This window comes from Acomys minous (assembly GCF_964271855.1).
Source record: "Acomys minous genome assembly, chromosome: 15".
NCBI lineage: Eukaryota > Metazoa > Chordata > Mammalia > Rodentia > Muridae > Acomys > Acomys minous.
Window position 1 is genome coordinate 61,025,254 of NC_140497.1, and position 16,925 is coordinate 61,042,178.

General features: G+C 45.2%; 1 protein-coding gene across 1 annotated transcript in view; it reads right to left on the reverse strand.

Moving 5' to 3' along the window:
- Positions 1-16,925, reverse strand: part of PPAT (phosphoribosyl pyrophosphate amidotransferase) — a 38,028-nt gene that overhangs the window by 8,948 nt on the left and 12,155 nt on the right. The window contains exons 2-6 of the mRNA XM_084760515.1: positions 9,667-9,733; positions 8,607-8,813; positions 2,537-2,649; positions 2,292-2,437; positions 382-454 (exon numbers count right to left, since the gene is read on the reverse strand). Of these exons, the coding sequence (XP_084616641.1) occupies positions 382-454; positions 2,292-2,437; positions 2,537-2,649; positions 8,607-8,813; positions 9,667-9,733 (606 nt within the window). The remainder of the gene's footprint in view (positions 1-381; positions 455-2,291; positions 2,438-2,536; positions 2,650-8,606; positions 8,814-9,666; positions 9,734-16,925) is intronic.

A 16,925-nucleotide genomic window follows, 5' to 3' on the forward strand; every position in this document is an offset into this window, starting at 1 on the left:
TTATATTTTGGATACAGGTTTGTTCAAGCTGGTATTACCCTAACTCCTGAATTCAAGTTCAAATAAATTTCTGCCATTAACTTCCCCACTAGCCAGTTCTGGACTATTAGGTGTGTGACACCATGTCTGAATATCTGTTCTTTCCTCTCCCTCATCCCCTGCATTTTGGAGGTTTTTTGGTGGGGGGTGTATGTGAGAGACTGTGTGTGTGTGTGTGTGTGTGTGTGTGTGTGTGTGTGTGTGTGTGTGTATCTCCTAAGCTCATAACCTCACTGCCTCAGAGTTCTGAATACTAGGACTACAGGCATGTGTCATCATACCTGGCAGAAAAATGTTCAAGAACATGGAAAAAATTAAAATGATGAACAGGTTACAACTTACCTTGCACCAATAGATAGAAAGCTGCAAGACTCTGAAGACACCACCCATCCTTCCGTTTCTGAAGATTTTTTCTCTATAAATCACAAGACAACCAGTTTAGTGAATGCGTTCAGGGAATTCTTGTTTTATGTCTGCTTTTTTGTATGGAGTCCAGGGGACAGAAGCCAGGAGCCTTGCACAACCTAGGCAAGCATTGTATTAATCAGCTGCAACCCCTGCCCCCGCAAGGAACTTTTTTTTTTTTAAGATTTACTTATTTATTATTATGTATACAGTGCTCTGCTTGCATGTACTCCTGCAAGCCAGAAGAGGGCGCCATATCACATTACAGATGGTTATGAGCCACCAGGTGGTTGCTGGGAATTGAACTCAGGACCTTTGGAAGAGCAGGCGGCACTCTTAACCACTGAGCCATCTCTCCAATCCCGGAACTTTTTTTTTTTTTTTTTTAAATGAGGCTTTTAGTTGAGTGAGGCGGCTCACTGGATAAAGGTGCTTTCTGCCATGTCAAGCAACCTGTGTTTGCTCCCTGGAAGCTCCGTGGCAGGAGCATGGACTCTCAGACCTGAGGTCCTCTGAGCTCCGTATGTCATTCGTGCATGTTCAAACACAGGACATAATTTTTTTTAAATGAGGCTTTTTCAATAGAATAGTTAAACACCTAACAGATAAAAGCAGCTATAATGACCACATTAAAAGGAGGTGGTGCCCCATGACCTAATTAAAAAACAAAAAAATAATCCAGGCTTCCTCCTTCTAACATCATGATATTATGGTTTGAACAAGCCAGGTAAGTCATAAAGAAAAAAATCACTGCAGAAATAAAAAGGTTAGGCAAAAGACATGAACTGGTGATTCAAAAAAAAGACCATAGTATTAAATACATTGAACGGACAGACACAGCCAAAGAAATGTACCTTAAAAACTAAGACCATAGATAGCCAGATGGTTCAGTGAGCAAAGCGCTTGCTATGCAAACATAAGGGGCTGAGTTTGGATCCCAGCAACCAGCTAAAAGCCGGACATGGCGTTCATGACCTGTGCTAACCCCAGCTCTGGAGGAGACCCACACAGCTCACTGAGCAGCCACTCCAGCCGAGACTGTGAGCTACAGTCTCAAAAAGCAAAGAAGGAAGCAGCAGAAGAGGATGACTGAAGTTGACCTCTGACCTCTTCTTAACGCGCGCACGAGGCAAGCACACCTGCATGCACACACACCTGTACATCTCCACCCCATACACACACTTTAAAGAACACCAACAGCCGGGGCTGAAGGGCTTGCTATGAAATCACAAGGACCAGAGTTCAGATCCAAGCACCCACGTTAATAAGCCTCGCATCCTGCACATACCTGTAACCCCAACTGAGGCCAGGCTTCCGGCAATCTCCAAGGTCAGGAAAGAGCCTGCTTCACAGAATAGGTAGAGCGACAGGGGACAAGAGCAGACACCCTCTTCTGGCCTCTTTAAACAGCACAGGAGCAGACAGCCACATACAATGCATGTACACACTCACACACACACACAAAAAGAAAAATGGGCTGGAGAGATGGCTCAGCGGTTAAGAGCACTCACTGTCTACTCCTCCAGAGGTCCTGAGTTCAATTCCCAGCAACCATATGGTGACTCACAACCAATCTATATGGCTCACAACCATCTACAATGTAATCTGATGCCCTCTTCTGGCCTGTGGTTGTATATGCAGGCAGAGCACTGTATACATAATAATAAATACATATAAAATAAATAAATAAATGCAGTTTCTTTCTTCCCTATCTCTGCCTATCCATAAGCTTCCTATAAGCACAGATTTGGGGCTCATAAAAGAAAAGGAAAAGGTTTTAATGCCAATAGAAAGGCAATGATTTTGAAAAGCATTATGAAAATCAAACGTCCTCTGAAGCTCATTACCTTTGTCATTTATATCAGAAACTGGAATAAGACGACCGATGCACAGAGGACGGTTGCCATACGGATCCCGCACTGCATAAATGACATCCCTGTGCATTATAAGCAGGGAGTACGCTGTGGGCGCTTCCTTCATGAGGTTCTTAATTCTGGAATTACAAGTAACCGAGTGAATCACTCCGAATGTAAAGAACACAAGCAAAGCTCTCATAGCCGGAGCTCCAAGTATGGGTCAGTTACACAATTACCTTGCTACCCAGTCTGGGGTATCATCTTGTTCCTGGGGAGGGGTATAGGCCAGTAACTGGGTAATCATTTCACTATCAGAGGACGTGGAAAGCCCAATCCCGTGCCGCAGAAGCTGCAGGGGAGGAAAAGTTTCACCATTAGACCGTTCCGTGCTCCACCCCTCCATCCTACAGCGCACAGTAATAGAAACCAGGCGTTCTACAGATGCCAAGTTCCGACCCGCGCACCCTGCTAACTGTGTGTGTACACTCACGGCAGGGGACTAACTGCTAGGAGCAATGGGAAGCCTCCAAAGCTAAGCAGAAAAAAAAAGGGCTTTAGCAGACATAAAGCAAAACCGCAGTCTGGGAGTGAGAAGACTTGCGAAGGGCTTGAGATGTGGCCTTTTCTACCCTCCCCGATCCTGATGAACAGGGCACGTTCCTTCCAGGAGTAGCGGACTGCACAAAGACCCTCAACCCGAGCTTGTGTGTGGCATAAATGAATTATCCGTGCTTGTGACCAATGAGAAGAGCAGAATCACCATCTTGAATGACTAAACGTAGGCGGTCTCTAATAAACACTGGTTGAGTCTACTTTATGATCCTGACGTTCTGAACGGGGCTAACCAAGACAGAAGCTGCCCCGCAGACACGGACAGGATAACCTGAGTGGACACCAAAATGCATTTCGACAGCCGACTAACTGTAATGTCCAGTCTGAGTCCTGGGGGAGGGGCTGTGTCTGAAAACAAGGAGCTACCTATTGCTTGGGACCGAATTCTTGGTGGTTAACTTCTAAGTGAGCCTTCGCAATTCACTTCACAGTCAGACTTTTGTGACTTTCCTGAATTTTTGAAGATACTCATTTTCTCAGCGTGGGGACAGAAATGTGCATTATTGTCACTGCAGTGGCACTGCCCACAAAGAGGGCAGCGCAGAGCAGCAGGAGGCCCCAGAGGCACAACAGGAGCCAGGAAGACAGCGAGTAGTCATGAAGCTTGGTTCTAGATACTTGACTGTGGGAACCAGGCCCGACTGGGCTGCCTGCCTGTCTTGCTGTTTCATGTCCTGTTTCCAGCAGCTTCCGTGTCTGTGTTTAGCTTGGTTAGCTAGTCATGTTTACTGCTCTGAGAACGCGCCCCTCCCTTCCTGTGTGAGGACTTTTCCTCCTGTGTGCAATCACCTCTTGAGGGATTTCACCTGGGGGGAGGATTCCTGTTTTGCTGCCTATTAGAAGGCTCTTTGGAACTCTGGGAAGAAGGAGAGTAATAAACCGCTGCCGCGGATGCTGCTCTCTTAGCACGAAGGATCCGCTGTGTTAGTGTGTGTGTGTGTGTGTGTGTTTGTGTGTGTGTGCATGAGTTAAATGCTCAGTACCGCGGTGGCGCAGGAGTCACACTTGACACTACCGCTCAACTTCTGTAGCTAGTTATCATATGTCATCATAGTTATCAGCTCTAAAAATGCTAAACAAAGCATGTACATGTGTGTGCATGTATGTGAACATGTATGCATACTATTACTAAGCAGCCTGAAGGTATTAAATGATGCCTAGAATCGAATGAACTGCAGAAAGCAGGTAACAATAAGCGAATGGCAGAAATGCGTCCCGTGGCGCGACCAGGAAGTGGGGGCGCGCTGAGTAAAGGCACCTCTCTGCATAGGCAATTGTTCAGTCTGTGCAGGCAGAGAGCTATGGTCCACCAACAGTCTCATTCGTTATAAATATGTGTTCCTTCTTTGTTTGCCTCAGGCAGTCAAGAATTATATCTGATGGGCTTCCTGACGGACAGTGTCTGAGCAGGAAGTGGACGGCGGATCTTCCAGGCAGAGGACACAATGGGAGAAGATGAGAGGTGGAAAATTCACCAGGGACACGGGACAGTAGCGTCGGGACTGAGCAGAAAGGTAAAGGACCAGCCACGTGGCCGGCTGTGGGCTAGAACAGTGAGGAGGCTGCCAGCTAAAGGCCGAAGCTTTTAAACATTAACAAGCCCCCTTGTCCTTACTTATATTGCTGGAGAGCCTGAGATAGTCCCGCTATACCAGGAATAGTAAGAGGCCATGTCATTGGCAACAAAAGGACGAAATTATCACGCACAGAGAGAAACTGGACCCCGTTAACAAAGGAAGCTCCAAGCAGCACAGGAGGACAGGCTGCCCGAGGACGCATCTTTGCCCCCGTTCGCGGACTCTAGTCTCTGTGACTGTTTCCACTTTATAATGTTCTGATATTTTTCACCTTCAAGTTTATACTCCATTTTCCTCACATGCCTTCTTTTTTTTTTAAAACAACAGCTTTTTATTTTATTTTATTTTATTTTTTTGTTTTGTTTTGTTTTTTGAGCCAGGGTTTCTCTGTGTAGCCCTGGCTGTCCTGGACTCACTTTGTAGACCAGGCTGGCCTGGAACTCACAGAGATCCACCTGCCTCTGCTGGGATTAAAGGCATGCGCCACCACGCCCAGCCTTCACATGCCTTCTTATGCTTTAAGAATATACAGAGTATTTCCTAATCTCAAACCCCCAAATGCTCCAAACTTCGTGACTTTTTGAGTTCCAGCACGGCTCCAGGGGTCTGGACCAGGAGTCCCAGCCCTGCTGAAGCTGCTTAGCTGACTGCTAACACCACGGACAGCACGTTCACAACAGATTCTTGCAATTATTTCCAATTATCTATTTCTTTAGATAAAGTAAACTGCCAGGAACTAGACATTCAGCCTCATGACTGACAGCTGACAGACCCTTCCTGAGATTTCCCAGTGCAGCAGTTACCCAGGAGCTGGATTTGCCTGCAGACAGCAGAAACGGAAGCCAGAAACCGGCTACAGAGCTGCTACTGCTATCTTAGCAGCCCCCAGATATGGCAGGGCTGGGAGGTACACTGCTATGTCACTTGATATGCTGGTGCCTGGTGCTTCCTAGGGAAAGGTGAGAGCCACAACTTAGCTTTCATCATTTTCAGGGAAATCCAGATAGCTGCCAAATAAATGGGCCAGGACAACTGCAGAGGAGACTCAGACCAACAGTGGACACCCGTAAGACTTAGTGTGTGTGTGTGTGTGTGTGTGTGTGTGTGTACACACACTCCACTTGCCAAGAACCCTCAAAGGTTACTATGGTATGATAGCATCAGCTAACCTTTATACAACCCAGCCTGTAGCGCGCAGTCCGCAGACATCCAGGCAACCTCCCGGCCTCATGCCTGCTGTCTCCAGCCCCGCAGGGACAGTGACTCTCTGAACCTTGTCAGCTGGTCCACACACACAAGCAAGGCTCCTCTTGCCCACTGGGCATCTGTCTGGGAGACTTCCTGTGCGCCGCCCTGCACTGAGGCATAGCCACCGATTTGATTAGGCAGTTCGTTTATTAGCTTTGCTGCCTACTCAAGATCTTTAGTTATGGGTCCAGCAGGCTGGATTGGTTGTGTGAGGAACAGATGGTCCCTTGGGGCTCCTTATCTCAGGGACACCCAAGAACAGCTAGAAGAAGGCTAAAGTGCTCAAAGTGGGTGGTCAGGACCGTAGGCTACAGAAGACTGCAGAGAGTGAGGAAGAACCGTTGGGAAAGGCTGGAGAGCCGGCTCAGCAGTTACAAGCACCTGCTGCTCTTGGAGGGCTCAGGTTCAACTCCCAACACCAACGCGTCAGCTCAAACCCGCCTGCAACTTCTGTAGCCACTCTCCAGAGGCACCATCACGTACACGGGTACAAAACACACACCGAGGCCCCCACACTCAAACACACAAAATAAAAAGGGCTGTGGGGAGTACTGAGAAGGTGAGAGACCCACAGAGAGCTGTGGGCTGCCACAGCTGTGGAGAAGCTACAAGACCTGACTACTGGGAGGCTTCCAAAATGCTGCCACTGGCTCTGGCTCCCCGACACCGAGCTCAGGGCTGTAACACTAGACACGGGGTCACTGGCATGAAAAGCCCTGACCCATAACACTAACAGCGGAGGGCTGTAACACCATAGGCTCAGAACTGTGGACACTAAGGAAGCTGCGCTTTGCATCTTTGTGATTTCTATGTGAATAAAGCAGAGAAACCCTCAGCTTAAAAAATAAAAAAAAATTGCACAGAATTACTTTTATTTAGCCAGTGTGCTTAATTTGTATCGTGAGATGTGAGCTTCATGTTGACTTGGTATCATCCCTAAGGCATCTCATAATGTACACACAAATTCTACAAAATCTGAAAGGCCTCTCACTTAAGCATTTCAGGCAAAAAGTACTGAATCTGTGCTCCGCATTCTTCTTGCATTTTCATAATATTGTTCAGATAAGGAAAATGCCTGTAACCCCAGCACTTGGGAGTTGGTGGCTGGGGGGACGCCATGGGTTGGAGGTTAGTGAGAGCTAAAGCTCTGTTCTGGGTTACAGGAAGACTTGGTCACAAAAAAAGGGAGGAGGAGGAAGAGGAGGAGGAAGAGGAGGGGGGAGGAGGAGGAGGAGGAAGAGGAGGAGGAAGAGGAGGGGGGAGGAGGAGGAGGAAGAGGAGGAGGAAGAGGAGGAGGGAGGAGTAGGAGGAGTAGGAGGAGTAGGAGGAGGAGGAAGAGGAGGGGGGAGGAGTAGGAGGAGGAGGAGGAGGAGGAAGAGGAGGGGGGAGGAGGAGGAGGAAGAGGAGGAGGAGGAGGATAAGAAGAAGAAGAAGAAGAAGAAGAAGAAGAAGAAGAAGAAAGAAAGAAAGAAAAACACCATTGCCCTTGATACCCATGGGGAACAGTTCCAGACTTTAGCAAAACCAAACTTTGCAGATGTTTATGTCCCTGATAAAATCTAGTATGGGACTAAGGGAAAGGTCTTGGGCTCAACCCTGAGAACTTCAAACCAGAAAACAAGTCACTTAAAAATCCTCTTTATAGCCCCGTCCCCTCCTCCCAAGACAGGGTCTGTGCAGCCCTTGCTGACTTGGAACTTGCTCTGGAGACCAGGCTGGCCTCGAACTCAGAGATGCTTCTGCCACTGCCTGGGGTGCAGGAATTAAAGGTGTGCGGCGCCACCACCCAGCCAGCCTCTGTTTCATGTAGTAACAGACACAATGTAAACTCCTGACAGGTGCCTAGGGCATAAGAAGGAAGAAGGCTGTTCATGTTCAGAACACACACTGCTCTCTGCTTCCTACTCCAAATAGTGTTTTATCTACCCTTGATAGATATGGAGAGCCAAAAAGTCCAAGTTAATATTGATTTTTGCCTAATCTTTCCTGGCACACAATGCTAAAATTATCTGGACCACTAAAATTAATTATATTCTGTACAGTAACATAGTAAGGATAGGACTGGTGGCCAGACACTCCTTGGCAGCTTTAGGATAGAGGGTAGCTACCATGGAAACCAATCACTCGATCAGAGGGCTACATTCAGCCTTAGTAGATGCTGAAGGTTGAGATGACCACCAAAGACCAGTAATTTAGCAGACATGTCTCCATAAAACCTAAAAGGACTAGCTTCACGGAAACACTGGTGTCTAGAAGGCACCGAAGCTCCCCCCATGGCTCCCCCACAAACCCTGCTATACCCGTCTCTTCACGTGCTCCATGTCTTTCATGATGTCTCTTAAAATAAATCAAAAGGCATAAATTAAGCATTTTCCTGAATTCTCTGTGCCACTGTGCTGCTAAAATCAAGCAGTGGATTGCAGGCCCTACCAAGGTGCTTGGGGCCTAGACCTGCAGTGGGCATCAGAGCTGAGAATCTTACGGAATGAGCTCTCAACACAGAGGCGGGGACATAGGGGACCCGAGGGAGGACGGACTACAGGACACCAACTGGTCGGTCTAAGAAAACCCCATGTCTGGTCACAGCCTGAGCTGGGCTTGGCTTTTCCTCTCTCACCAACTGTAAGCATAGGAAGGGAGTTATAATTCGGCACCCTGCTGGCAGCGACCACAAGTCAACCCTCCAGATCGCGGCACGGACCGGCACTGCCTCCAGTCACCCGGGAGTCCGAGAATCTGGACTCAGAGCAAGCACGCCAGGAGCTCGGACGCAACGGCTTCCTGCACCGAGGAGACAAGCGGCAATAAATAGAAGATGCTGTTTGCTGCGATCTCCAACATCCCTTCACCGTGACAACACAGAACGTACCTTTTTCCTCAACCGAGCTGCATTTACCAGCTCGCCATTATGCGCCACAGCTATTTTCCCATGAAGGGTTTCGACGACGAATGGCTGGCAGTTTTCCAGTTCACACTTTCCTGTAGTGGCGTACCTCGTATGTCCGATTCCGAGATTCGAGACATACAATTTCTTCAAATTGTCTTCCGTGAAAACATGATTTACGAGACCCATTCCCTTGAGAAGTCAAAGTAAAAGTGGATCTTAGGAAAAAACAGAAACTGCTATTGCTACTAACAGGACTCGGCTTGGGCAACCCAAATTAGATATTTCACGTACTGTCTCTCCCTGCTCCAGAATTTGCATGGCTTTACTTTTTGGGGGGTGTCGGCTGAGAGAGGACATGGCTATCCTGGAACCTGCTCTACCACTGTTCAGCTGCATTCACTTTTGTTGTTGTTGTTGTTTGTTTGTTGTTTTCTTTGTATCTCTGGGTAGCCTTAGCTGTCCTGGAACTGTCTTCTGGCCTCGAACTCACAGCAATCCTCCTGCCTCTGCCTCCCGCGTGCTGGGATTAAAGGCATGCGCCACCACGCCCGGCTTGAATTCACTTTTTAAAACAGGCTCAGGATATTCACATTAAACTCATTTTGCAGCTAGCAATTTGGTGGCATTTACAATTGCCACAACATTGAAATGACACACAGACAGCAATAAGATTTTACTTCAGGGCAATGAAATCTATCAAATATAAACTGAAATTAGCATTAAAAAAAAAATCAAGGGATCGTAAAAGTATTTAAATAGATAACCTCCTGGCTTGAAGGAGCCAGTCTAGCAAAAGAAAAGGAACAGATCCTAACTTGACAAATGGGAGGACACAAAGTTGCAAGTAAATGGATTCCAGAGCTTGCTTCTAGTTACAAATTTATTTATACCTTCACACACATTTATTTAAAAACAAGGTCCTATTCTGTAGACTAGCCTCCTGGCACTTAAGATGCCCACCACCATCCCTGGTCTCTACCCCACATATTAATGGGCAGCTGGCAACAGTTCAAACATCAATGCTGTTAATGTTCAGACTTACCTTATGCACCTTGAACGTAGGCACCGCACTGCCATCACTGGTCACAATACCAGCACTCTCCTGACCCCTGTGGACAAACGAATGCAGCATCTGTTAAAGCTGCCCAGTTGATAAGCTTCCTGTAGAACTTTATTGTACATACCTTTCCCAAGTAGAACCCATAAGCTGAGTCCAACAACATACTGAATGCCATGGACTCTGGCCGCACATCTGAGACTGTAACTACGTGACAGTGTCATCTGAGCCTAACTGCTATGCCAGGTGCTTCACCTCTCTGCATTTATGTGGACGACTCAATCTGGCTTTCACAACCATCCTATGAGGTAGGTACTACAATTATGAGTCATAAAGAAATGGAAAGAAAACAGGTACCATACCAAACGTGCAGCGGTGAGGGTGTACTACGGGCTCGGGACAGATAACCCAACTCCAGGACTTAGATATATGATGTCTATATAATCTGGCCTCTGAATAGTTTCTACCAGTGAAGTACGTAGACAGCAATGTACTAGAAGGCAAAAAGGCTTTAGCTGCGTACACTAAAAGAAAGTTTCTGAGACTAGGTCTCAGCACTGTACCACACACTAGCTTTATGGGATCCCCATGCTGCAGCCTCCGGCGTGCCAGGATTATAGGTGCCGATCACCACACCCGTCTAAAGGCTTTCTCTTGCTTTGTACACTTTCCCAGCTTTCCCCAACCAATCAACCAACCCCACCCCCTTCTCATTTGGTATCATGGCCTCTCTATGTTGTTCTGGCTGTCCTGGAGCTTGCTATGTATAGATGGCCTCACATTCAGAGAGATCTGCCCACCTCTGCCTCCTTAATACGGGATTAAAGGCGTGCACCATCTCCCCCAGGATGAAGCAATGGTCTTCAGGTTATTATTAGCTATAAATCTCAGCCAAAATGTAATGCTTTAAAAAAATTTTTTTTCCTGTGTATGAATGTTTTGACTGCATGTACATACATGTGCCACATGGGTGCCTGGTACCCCAGTAGATGCCATAAGAGGGTGTTAGATCCCCTGGAACTGGAGTTACACACATTTGTGAACTGCTACATGGATGCTGGGACAGTACTTGGGTCCTTCCCTTGCAAGAACAAGCTATCTTAACCACTGAGCTATCAATTCAGCCCAAAATATAATGTTTTTTTTTTAATGCACTGCTATCAATATTGACTATAAACCTTTTTGAAAAATCCCCGAACTCGTTGCCAACCATTTCCAAGTAATTTTTAAAAATCGATATTTTTAGTGAGGCCAAAAATTATGTAAGAAATACACCAAAAAATAGTTTTCTAAAACTACTTTGTTTGTTTGTTTTTCAAGACAGGGTTTCCCTGTGTAGCCTTGGCTGTCCTGAACTTGATTGGTAGATCAGGCTGCCTTGAATTCACAGCAATCCACCTGCCTCTGCCTCCCCGAGTGGTAGGCTTAAAGGTGTGCGCCACCACCACTCGGCTCTAAAACTACTTTTTTTTTAAAAAAAATGTATTTTTGTTATATACATTGATGTTTGGACTGCATGTATGTCTATGAGGGTGTCAGATCCCCTGGAACAGGAGTTACAGACAGTTTGTGAGCTGTCACGTGAGTGCTGGGAATTGAACCTGGGTCCTCTGGAAGAGCAGTCAGTGCTTTTAACTGCTGAGCCATCTCTCCAGCGCCCCACAAATAGTTTCCATTCCTTTTGTCCCAGGGGTAATTTTTCCCTAAAGTCCACATGAGTATGACGGTAACTATTTTGATCTAGGCTTCTTTAACCACCAAGCCTGCTTATCTGGCAGATCCTTAAGTTACTCCCCTTAGGCAGCTTGGACCAGTTAAACTACATCCTTTCAAGCTCTTAGGAGCTTATTGACAACCAGTCCTTTGGTTTCCTAGGAAACAAAATGTTAGCTAGAAATAGAGAATCATTTCCAGGTCACTTTCAACACGGAGAGTGGAGCTGGAAAGCACTGGACTGAGGAGGAAGTGAAAGATTTACTCAGCGTCTGGGCAAGAAGAAATATACGAAAATCACTTTCCGGAACACTGAGAAATAAAGGGATATTTATTTACATTGCTAAAAGGCTGTGATCACTAGGAGAATACAGAGATTAGAAACAGTACTGGGCAAAGTATAAAGATCTCAGGTGTGAATCCAGAACAGTTAAGCGTGCCCACAACTCAGGAGGCAGCTGTACAACTAACTAACAAGTTCTTCCACGATTTGGATGCAATCCTGCAGTATGAAGCTACCACACAATTACCAGAGGAGAAGGACAGCAACAGGAAGTACCCTGAGCTCAAGTACTGCCCACAGAGGCCACTGAAATGTCGAAAAATGCCACCCGGTGTTTTTCACATACCTCCAACCAAGACAACTATCTCTTCTAATATTCTCACATCTTAAGTATATAAATAAAACCACTAAAAGTCTGTCATGGAGATCCCAATAATTAGGGTTCCTCCAGGAAATTGAATGCCTCAGAGAGTAGAAAGGCCAATGACTTACAAGTTAAGCCATCAAATCTGGTAGCCTTTTTCTCTGGTTTACTAGACAACACGTTCTGGGCATCATAAGTTTGTCATTAGCTAAAAACCAGATTCCACTCGGTTTTTGGTTGGATGGTTGGTTTTTCCAGACAGGGTTCCCCTGTGTAATAACCCTCAATCTAAATAAATGTTATTTAATAAACTACTTGCTGAACTGATGAAGTGGGTTTAATGGATATTTATTCTCCTCCAAAATGCAAAAATAAATAAATTACATAATTACAAAGGACAAAAGAAATAAAGTAGGATTCTCAGAACAAATCCTAAAATAGATGAAGTTTTTCAAAATGCCAATATGCAATCTCCGATCACAGAAGTCAAGTTTCACACCAACTGCATAAAATAGTAACTTTAAAAGTGGCACTGAAGAAATTTTAAAAGAAGTCCTTTAAAATAAATGTAGTTCAAATGACAGAGATACAGTGTACACAAATAGGTAACATAAAATAAACTGGACCAAGAGTCAGACTCCAAGTCTTAACTCAGTCATTGTGGATGCAACCCAGAAGCAGCCAAGAACACAGACTTTTGCCTAAATGGGAAGACAGGGCGAGATGGCCCACAACACCTCTACAATGTACTTTTTTAAAGATTTTATTTGTGGCTTAAATGATGCAACCCTAACTGTGTGTATCTAAAGAAGTCAGGAGCAAATACCAGTTAGGACTGAAACTTTCATGGAAGTAGAAAAAAATAGGATAGTATGTTATGCAGCTGTTCCCATTACAAAGAAAATGTAAGGTGTGTACTGATAAAGTTGCCCACGGGCATTGTGATGATGTCACTGCTCAGCGGGAGAGATGGAAACTAGGTCAGAAGACTTAGAAATTTACCCACTAGTGACCTGAGGCCAAATGATGCTCAAAGGTGAGGAATCTTTTTTTGAGACAGGGGCTATCCTGGACTCACTTCATAGACCAGGCTAGCCTCAAACTCACAGTGATCCTGCCTCTGCCTCTAGTGCTGGAATTAAAGGCATGCCCGCCACCACACCCGGCCTCAAAGGTGAGGAATCTAAAAGCAAACAGTCACAGAGCATTAGTGCCTTTAAGGTGAGACTCTGAACGGGAGTAAGAAAGTAAAACACCACATATTTCCTTCTGCTCCTACAGCAGATGCTGGAGCAGTCCCTAAAGATGACTCAGGAAACAATAAACCAGAAAGCAGCTTTTCAGATGTAAAACAAAGTCCTGGCACAGGTAAACTCATACTGCTTTCAAGTCGAAGACAAAAATAAGATGTTGCAATAGGGTATCGCTAGGAATAAACTAAATCATGCCTCCCCCAGCTCCCAGAAAACTCATATATCAGAGCCCTAACTCCCAGAGTGATGGTATTTGTGGGAATTGGCTTCAGAGAACAACTGTGTCCAGATGAGGTCTGAGAGGGCTGGCCTTCCGGACGGGCTTTAGGCAAACACAAGCTGCTACTCAAAATGTAACTTTATGTGAAATGCTGTTGAGTAACACCCATACTGACAAAATTCGTGAATGGAGGGGAAAAGCAACAAAAATAAGGCAGCATTCCATTGGCTGTTGTTCTTAAAGAGCAGATGCAACTGCGTCACCTGAGAACGCATTTAAGCTGTAAACTCTTGGTCTCCCGCACCAGAGAGGTTGAGATGAGGGGACTGTTTTCCAAAGTCCTCTGGGTGACGCCTGTCCGTCTGCCCTGTGGTGAAGGGCAGGAAAACAAGGAGAGTGCCAGCCGCCTAGCTGATGGCCCACCTCTTCACTCAGGCCACAGGACTGCACGAGAAAGCTTTGTTCAGCCTCAGAAAGTAGAAAGGCCAATGACTTACGAGCTAAGCCATCGAATCTGGTAGCCCTTTTCTCTGGTTTACGAGGCAACGCGTTCTGGGCATCATAGGGAGTCATGGGGGGGGGGCGGTAGGATGGACTGTCATTAGCTAAAAACCAGATTCCACTCTTTTTTTTTTGCTTGTTTGTTTTGTTTTATTTTTCGAGACAGGGTTTCCCTGTGTAACTGCGCCAAAATAAATGTTTTGGTTTTCCTCCTGGGTTTGAAACATAGGCAATCGAGGAGCAAGAGAATCAGGAAATCGCCAAAGTGAAAAAAGACTGACAAAAGAGAAATATAAGGCTACCAACCATCTGCCTGTCTCTTCTCTAGTCGCGGCCACCATATATATGGTTGGAGTACCTTGGTATCGAGTGTCATTCCAAGCACGCCCATCTAACGGGTTGTCATAGGTCGATTCCAACCTGGAGGGATGGAATCGGGCACACTAGGTAGGTTTCTGCATGAGCAAAATGAATCCCATTCGAAGGCTACTCAGATCTCAGACCCCTAAATCCATAGGGAAAGGCCACGACGTTCATCTGAGACAACCCTAAAACTCGGGGCTGTACTAAAATGCCTTGTGGAAATTAAGCTTTAATTAAAATCAGCACGGAGACGGCCAGCAGAGGGCCTAAATCTGTTGTCACTCTCCGGGAACACGTTTCATCATCACAAGTATCTAATTTTAGAACAAGCTGACCAGCCCTCAAAGAAACCCTGTATCCATCAGCAGACATTTCACTGCCTGGAGGATCCTCTGCCATCCCTAGCAACCCCTAGAGATTTCGCTGTTCTGGAAATGTCACATAAATGGTACACTAGGTGGCCTTTAGGGCCTGGCTGCTTTTACTTAGAATCATGTCTTCAAATTTCATTCATGCCTCAGCGGGATTTTGATTTGCGGTTGAATAATATTGTTTTATGGACATACTATTTTTTCATTCATTGGTCGATGGATTATTTGAGTTGTTTCTGTTTTGGATTTTATGAGTAGTGTTGCCATGGTAAAAGCGTTTGCCTCCAGCGTGGAAAAACACCAAATGTAAAATAACTATTTTCACTGCAGCTGGTGGCATTAGGACATCCACACTGCGGCACAGCCATGTCCACTCTGTCTCCAGAATTTTTAATCGTCTCAGATTGAAATATCTGTATCCACTAAAGGGGGATTCCATATTCTTCTTACCTCTGTTCTATGCTGTGTTTTCACCAATGTCATTATTCATGTATGCAGCATTGAGAAATGATTTATCTCTTATTTCATTTAGCATAATGTCTTCAGGTTCGGGTATGCTGTAGAATTAAATCTGTGTCACATTCTGCATAGCTATTTGCCTGTCAATGGTCATTTGGGTTCTTTCTGCCTTTAAGCTATTTTGAGCAAAGCCTACGAACAAGAGTACACAAAAGTCTGGGTTCCTGCTTCCAAATCCTTTGGGGCGGGGTACAGAGTGAAGCTACTAGGTCTTATGGCTACGTGTTTAATTTTTATAAAGGAACTTGCATACTGTTGTCCACAGAAAGTACCTGACTTTATGTTGAGCCTGTTTTCAATTCTCTGGGGTATAAACGTTTTCCAGTGATGAATCATATTCTCTTTCCACTACGGTCTTTAAAAGTCTTCCCAGTTACAGTGACTTAAACAGGTGTCCAAATTTCCACAAGGCCCGGGAATTATTTGGCACTATAACGAAGCAGCTTTTCAGATGAGGCCTCGTTAGTAAGCATCGCTGGGTAACCCCTCTTCTGCACACCAGTATTTGTGAAACTCACATACTGCTTGACCAAGATAGCCCCTCCCCCCCTCCCCCCCTCCCCCAGCAACTGCTCCCATCAAGGTATCCCAGAATAATCATGTTTTCTTTCTCGTTTGGGCCTTTACATATAAGAAAAATTTAAAGTTTTCCCATGGATGGGAAAATATTTACTTTTCTTCTAAAGCCCGTGCTAACGATTTACCATACTAGCATTTGTGGCTTGGGTACAGTAACCAGGCACGGCGGGCCATTACTTACTACATTTTGCAGTAAGATCAGCCCTTGGGATGTTTTTAAGGGATATCTGCTTTGCAAAGGACAACAAGGAAACCTGCAATATCCTAACACAGGCATTCCCAAGGCAGATACCGCAACATCTTGCCTTTATTTTACCTTATAGTGTATACAAGAGGTGGGTTTTTTTTAAATTTCAAGCTTTGATAATTGTATTCTCACACTGAAAAATGAACACCCACATACATATATACTAGAGAATTTGTTCCTCAAATATTTATCTTTCCAGGGGTATTAAGAGAATAAACAAAACAAAACAAAACCCAAAATGCCATGAACCTAAGCTGAAAAAACATTAATTAAAAACCAGCTGAAATATGCTTGAGAAATAAATGTAGTCTATAAGCTACGCTCTTGTTACCACAAGGTGACATCATCAACACTTGAAAAACAAGTACGTTTTCCAGAGTACAGGTGCTAATTAATTAGTTGTGTTTATGGAGAGTCTCACACAGCTCAGGCTGGCCTCTATCTCCCACGCAGATGACTTTGGATTTCTGATCCATCTCACTGCCACCCAAATGGTACTCACCCTTGTGGCTGTCCACATTTTTGTACACTTGGAGGTGACTTTTATTTGAGCAATGCCCCAGGTGCAGTGCTGCCATGCTATCTAGAGCTTCTAAAGGTTAGGTGCTTTGTTAAACCTTATCAAGAAAAGACATCAGATAACCTTTATTCAGGCATGGCGTACAGATGCTGTCGGCAGTGAATGCCATGTGAATGAATCTACTACATTTGACAGAAATACACAAGAGTTATATATTGATCTATGGCAAAAGATAAAAATAAAAAATAAAATAAAAAAATACCGTAACCAGAGGCTTGCAGGAATCTAACTCTGTATATTCTCTAGGGTAA